At 45.4% G+C, this 6,076-nt stretch overlaps 1 protein-coding gene across 3 annotated transcripts in view; it reads right to left on the bottom strand.

Moving 5' to 3' along the window:
* Positions 1-597: 597 nt before the first annotated feature.
* Positions 598-6,076, bottom strand: part of DIP2B (disco interacting protein 2 homolog B) — a 43,935-nt gene continuing 38,456 nt past the window's right edge. For all 3 annotated transcript variants that reach the window (XM_026042778.1, XM_026042779.1, XM_026042780.1), the window contains 8 exons: positions 5,771-5,939; positions 4,615-4,785; positions 4,038-4,099; positions 3,852-3,909; positions 3,147-3,221; positions 2,370-2,547; positions 2,066-2,189; positions 598-1,581 (listed from right to left, as the gene is read on the bottom strand). In XM_026042778.1, the coding sequence (XP_025898563.1) occupies positions 1,329-1,581; positions 2,066-2,189; positions 2,370-2,547; positions 3,147-3,221; positions 3,852-3,909; positions 4,038-4,099; positions 4,615-4,785; positions 5,771-5,939 (1,090 nt within the window). In that variant the 3' untranslated portion in view covers positions 598-1,328. The remainder of the gene's footprint in view (positions 1,582-2,065; positions 2,190-2,369; positions 2,548-3,146; positions 3,222-3,851; positions 3,910-4,037; positions 4,100-4,614; positions 4,786-5,770; positions 5,940-6,076) is intronic.

The following is a 6,076-nucleotide window of genomic DNA, read 5'->3' as shown; positions in this document are numbered from 1 at the left end:
GCTCTCCCTCCACCCACGTCTACTTAGACTGAGGCTTCTGTTTCTTTACATTTATTAACGTGAAAACGGACACACAGTTTGGAATGCCGAGATCTCAGTTTTCCTGAAGTTATTCAACGAGTATTTGCTAGCGCTGCTCTGTCTGTCTCATTTCTGTGCCTCCTGCTGTACGGAAAAATCGCATTCAAACCCAAGAAATAGKTTTTTTCTAATGAATGTTTCAAAGAAGTCTGCATTGGCTTCCAGCTGTCATTAAAGCCCACCTACAATATTTTCTCCTATACCTACGGGGCACATAAACTCATGACCGAATTGCACACAAAAGGTGAATTTGCCTCTGTGCAAATCTATGGGATTTTCCTCTCCCTTTTAAGTACAGGGTGGCACGAAGGGYGGAGGCAGAGGCTGTCACCCAAGCTGTTCCCATTTCTCTTACGCATCCTGGACCGGCACCGCAATCTCTACCAGGTTCCTCGTTACCATTGAAACTTTTCAGCCTCTTTTTGAAAGATGTGCCTGCAAACGAACGGGTTTCCACAGGCTCTGAGACACTTCTGGCCAGAAAYGAAAGACGACACACTGAATCACGAAAACTTGTGCGAGATTTGTGGATCTCACATTAGTTGTCTAAACAAATGTAATTATGCTAAGGACCACAAAAGTTCCTGTCCTTAAAAATTCCTACCTTCAGCTGTCATCATTATCCAAGTCAATTTTCTAAGTGAATTATGTATAATAATATTTACATATTTAAAATATAGGCTTTTTTTAATTCAAGAAATATCTATACGAATAAGTAACTCTTAGATTCCGTAAGTTATTGATTTGGTCATGGCACAATTTTAAATAAGCTGTGTGATCCCATGGAACAATAGCTACAGTACAGATGCAAAGTTATATAGTAGGGAACTGTGGAACTCTGATGACCCTCCTTTTAATAGTTTATTATCTTAACTAAATAAACCCTCCCCTTATAGAATCCTAGAACAGTATTAGATAAAAATACAAATATGTACAACAGATGAAAAAAGTAACACTACTGTAAAGGCCTTAGGAGTTTTGCAGCTCACACGCTTGTCAACTTTGCATTTCTATAAAGCTAATATTTCAGTAAACCGTTACAAATGTTTTCCATTGCCTACCACATTTCCTTTTGTCCCGTGGTAATTAATGGGATCTTAATACCACAGGATGAGATGAAGGGAATATGGCAGCAATCTCAAACGTTGTGTCAAGTATTAGTAATTTTCACCAGCTTCGTTCTATAGACACCCTTTGTTACTTGGTGGTCCCGCAAGGTTTCTGAATGTTTGACCCCCCCGTACACGTTACATGTTATAGGCTACGTATATGGGGTCTAACTGATCTGCTAGAAAACTGTCACGGAGATGCATTCGTTGTTTCTCTCCTCTGGAATTGATAGGGATGACTCCGGGATCCACGACTACCACCACTCCCACAATTAGATAATGTTCTTCCAGGACCACGTTTGTAACCAGAGGAACCAAATCCAGGGCTTCCTGCTCACAGCCACACAGCTCCACAACCACCACAAGCAAGTTGGTCCAGGTGAATACAGCACTAGAAGTTAAAAAGAAAAACAAAACAAGTTATTTGCACAGATAGAGACCCAAAGTTTCTCTTCCCTCAGGGCTGACGGGGAGTTCACCACCTCCTCGCCTGCGTTTCCAAGCTCAGAGCAGTCGCTCCGATCAATCCAAGCAGTTGCTGCTACCTGCTCTGACACACAACCTTAGCGCTGCTTTCATTCACTCACCTATTGAAGACTCTCTACACATCAAAGCAGGAAACTTCTGGTTTGATTTAATGCTCTACAGAAGTGTGCAGGAATATGTGGYGGTCAGGCCGGTGTTATCCCCTTCTACAAATGGGGAGACATGCACAGGAAGGCGAGATGCTCTGCTGATGGTCACGAAACCACAAACCAGCCTTTGCCTTATCTTGTTCTATTAAATCCTGCCTCTTTTTGTGAACATGTCTAGCTAAGCTAAGCTGGGATGGGTTCCCAGCTAAGCTGGGATGGGTTCATTTCCCCCTGTTTTACCATTCAGCGATGCTCCGGTGCGTTCGAGACACAGAGGTCTCGATATCAATCGGATGGTAACGCAGCCCTCGCAGCTCCAAAGTTTCATCCAGTGCCCCAACAACGTACAGTGCATCGTGACGCTCTGGAAAGGAGAAAGGAAAAATAAAACGGACGCGTAGAGAGCAGAAAAAGGCAGACAAAAATCACGTTGTTAATAAAACAAAGCATCTCTTGTATGCAGCCGCACAGACGAGGATTTGTTCGCTGCAGGGTGCAGGAAAACGCTCTTCACCTGGAAGATAAAGGGTGATTTCTGCCGTACCTCCGCTGGCGGCCGTGAGCTCCGTCCGCCGCACGAAGCCCAGGTAGCCGGTGCGAGCCCAGAGCGTCTGGGCGGCGTCACCGAAGCTCAGGCGCGTGTTGAAATGATCGGCCTGCAGGGTTTCGTTATCGTAGATGGTGTAGTAGCCGCTGGCCGTGTGCGGGCTGTTCACCCAGATCTGCACGGGAAGGGGAGAAACGGTCAGGTCCACGGGCGCTGACAACGCAGCGGCTGGCRAGTGGTGAGAGGAAGCAGAGAACAAGCTGTAATAGGGGGGTGTCTTCTTATTTAACGTTTTCCTGCCTGCCCGCCCCCAAAATCTGCATTTAGCTCAAACCACCAAATATCCTCCAGAATGTGAAAAATGCAGCTGGCAGATTTACTAACTGTAAGCTGAGAACGAACTGAGTAAATGAACTATGGATTTTTATTACATGCCGTTTCCAACCATTTATAATAATCTATCAACACAGAGCAAATATACTGGCRTGTAATCACAATAGGGAGAGCAAGAGGCAAATGAGATTCTTTGGAAGCCAGTTACGCAAGACTTACAGGGCAACAAGCCTTCTTTTTAGCAGGTTTTCTCTTTAAGCTTGACACTAAAATAACATCCCCAATTTCCAAACATTCCAGCAATAATCCAACTGATAACAGGATACAAGCATTACCACTCACAAACTGTCAGCCAGCAACTTACRTAATCAAAAAGACAGAATATAGATCAAGCGGCAGACGAAAGGAAAAGCTGCCCAAATAGCAAAAATCTGCACTTGCCTCCCCAAGGTGAGAATCTCCAAGAGGTCCTTTTGTCTCAGGATTAACAATGACTACTTTGACTCCAGGCAAAATCTAAAGATCACAAGGAGGAAGATGGAACCAATTGATGAGTTTTCTTATGCAAGTAACTAAAATTCACAAATTGTTCATTTACCTCCAGATTTTAGGRCATGCTTTTCACCTGTGCCAAGTTACAACACATATAAAACAAAGCAGAGCATGAACACTGAAGTACCATAATAGAAACCAATGACTYGGGATCCACATAAACAAGGGATTCTGGGGTCAGAAAATATTGGTGCRTTGTTATTTGAAGAATTCCATATTAAAATCCGCCCAAAGAGCATCTTTTTCTAGCCTATTTAAAGCAGGGAGTAAGGACTGCAGTGAACCCCTAGTGTATGCATATTTCAAAAACGCACCAGACACTAATTTAAGTTTCTGATACAGTTCCTTTACTATAAAAACAGAATCAATCCTGCAAATCGTTTTAGTAAAGGGTGCTCTAATATCAACAGACCCTTTATCATAAAAGCAAACCCACTTTCCAGAGCACTGTAGCCATCAGTCACCTCTTGCCAAGCCCCAGCACTGCTTTAACCAGCTGCCTTGCCCAACTACAAATCTACAACATTCCGGAGGGCACGAGGTGCCGCGGTGCCATGCGGAGTGCCACGCAGCTAGGGAAAAGCATGGAATTACCTTCCCGGATTCCGAAAGCAGCAGGCTTTGTGGAGCTCCCCTTTCCACTAAGCGGACTCTGAAGGCAAAGAAAACATTGTCAGGAAGAGCAGCGAGCTGAAGCCTCCCGAGCAGGGGCGGTAGCTCAGTACTGCCGCAATGTTTTATGAAGGCAAGTCATGAACAAGTTTAATTAGCTTACTGTACCTGTCGTGTCTCAAGGATTTCAGATCTACATACACCGTCGTGGGATCAGGCCCAGAGGTTCCCTAAGGAGTTAAAGAAATATTTTAAAGAATTAAATATTAAAGAATAAAACACTTTCAAGAAGTATTTACCTAAGCTCTGCCTGAGCTTGTAAACATTTCTGGGCATTATCCTGGCAGCAGAATTCATATCCCTATCTCCCCACCGCAGTAGTGGTACTGAGGGCGACCACAGGCAATTGCTCCCTCTGTGGGGTGTAACCCCAGCGTGGGATGCACCCCGAGAGGGGGCTGCTGTACGTACACAGCCCCAGCACTCCCGGCTATCAGCCCCGGGACAACAACAGTCGTCTGTATGGAAATAAACAGCTCCCTCATGTCATGCTCCGGTTGTTCCGAGTGGCTGCRATGTAATCTGGCAGTTGACAAGAGAAGCTGCTTAAATCTTGGGCCAGCTGTCTGCACGGAGCAGGCGTGGGGCTAAGCTAAGGACACACAAGCGCGTGCCGATTAGGAACCTGCGCGTCAGAAAGGAGGGGAACCTGGACCCCAACGGCGCGACGACCCGCGCGCGTTACCTGTAAACAGATAGCGACGTTCACTCTCGATCCAAAGGTGGTGCTCACAGCGCGAGAGGACAAGCCGATGTCTTTGAAGAGTTTGGAGAAGGAGTGAGTCAGGGAGACTCGTGGCCGCTCCTCCGCGACTACCACGCAGGTCCGCACGCACGACAGGTTAATTCCACGTGCCTGCGGAGGAGAGCGCAGACAGAAGCGAGTGCCGAGGCCTGATGCTGCTAACACCCCCATGGGACATCTGCTTTCCACCCCTTGAAGCTGAAGGGAGTTACTCTAAAAATGCAGGCCAATGTTCTATTTCTTCTTCTGAGCTTCCATTTTTTAGTGTAAATAAAATGTGTCCGAGCAGAGCCTAGGAATAGTTAGACCAATGGAATCRCCAATCCTGCTCCTTCCTCTGTGCCAGAGGATGCAGCACCACCTGCTTCTGCGGCACCTTTTAGCTACGATTACATTTCTCACTGCCCATTTGCATGTACGAAAACAAAACCAAGGGAGAAGAATGTGATTTGCTAGGATCACACTGGATCTTCAACAAAACTGGGGCCAGAARCCATTTTCTCCTCTTAGTTCTGCAGACAATCCAGAAGCGCTGAGCAGCGCTAGCCACTCCGTTTAACTGGAGACACATCACACAATATGTGCTCGACAATGCAACCAAACTGATCTCTAGCTGTTTAGATGAAAAGCACAACCTATTTCTGCAGTAAAATCCATGCGAAAAGCCAGCTCAAGCCTCTTAAGTAGCTAATTTCTTTCCTCTTCCCTCCGAGGAGGAAACACCTTGATTTAGCAGATTGCCTAACGTGTGCTTTACATCATGGGCTGGGCTGAGCCTTCACTGCAGACTGTTATATAAGCAATTTTCTGCATAGCAATCTGCTGCTGGCATCATCTCTTTAGGGTTTGCCCAGCAGTCTCTGACACTCGCTGGCAACACCACTGAGGAAGTGCTGCCTACACTGCAACAGACTTCACTCCGCTTTAATCTCTCTAATTTCCTGGAGCCACGGCATTTTTTGTTGCTTTTCCTTTTCAGCAAGYTGTGGGTCAGGCACTTCTGCGCCATCACAACCTTTGTGCTTGACGATTCTACCATTTCCTTTAGTACAACAATTTCATTAAGGCAATGTAAGATTCAGGAAGTGTTTCTTACCTTTAACATTTCAACTTGGTTTCCAAGTCCCTTTGTGCACAGTTCCATGACTGAATAGGAACAGAAAGTGTCCCTTATTTTATACTGGCTGACAGTAGATAACCAGAGGAAAAGATTGGATTCCAGCTCCATAGGAGGAATTAAGATYGACTGGTGACCAGAGTACACACTATAAAAAACAAAGAGCAGAACATAGATTTCTCTTTAAATTACTATTTTATTTTCACGTTAGATTTTCACGCTAGATCAAAAGGAGCCTGTTGCACTCTGTGTCTGAAACAAACCCAACAGCCATCCTTGTATCTG

Source organism: Nothoprocta perdicaria, unplaced genomic scaffold, assembly GCF_003342845.1.
Source record: "Nothoprocta perdicaria isolate Ctin4 unplaced genomic scaffold, notPer1 scaffold_314, whole genome shotgun sequence".
In the NCBI taxonomy this organism is placed as follows: Eukaryota; Metazoa; Chordata; class Aves; order Tinamiformes; family Tinamidae; genus Nothoprocta; species Nothoprocta perdicaria.
The sequence above is the reverse complement of the archived record's forward strand: the minus strand, read 5'-3'. Positions and strand labels throughout refer to the sequence as shown.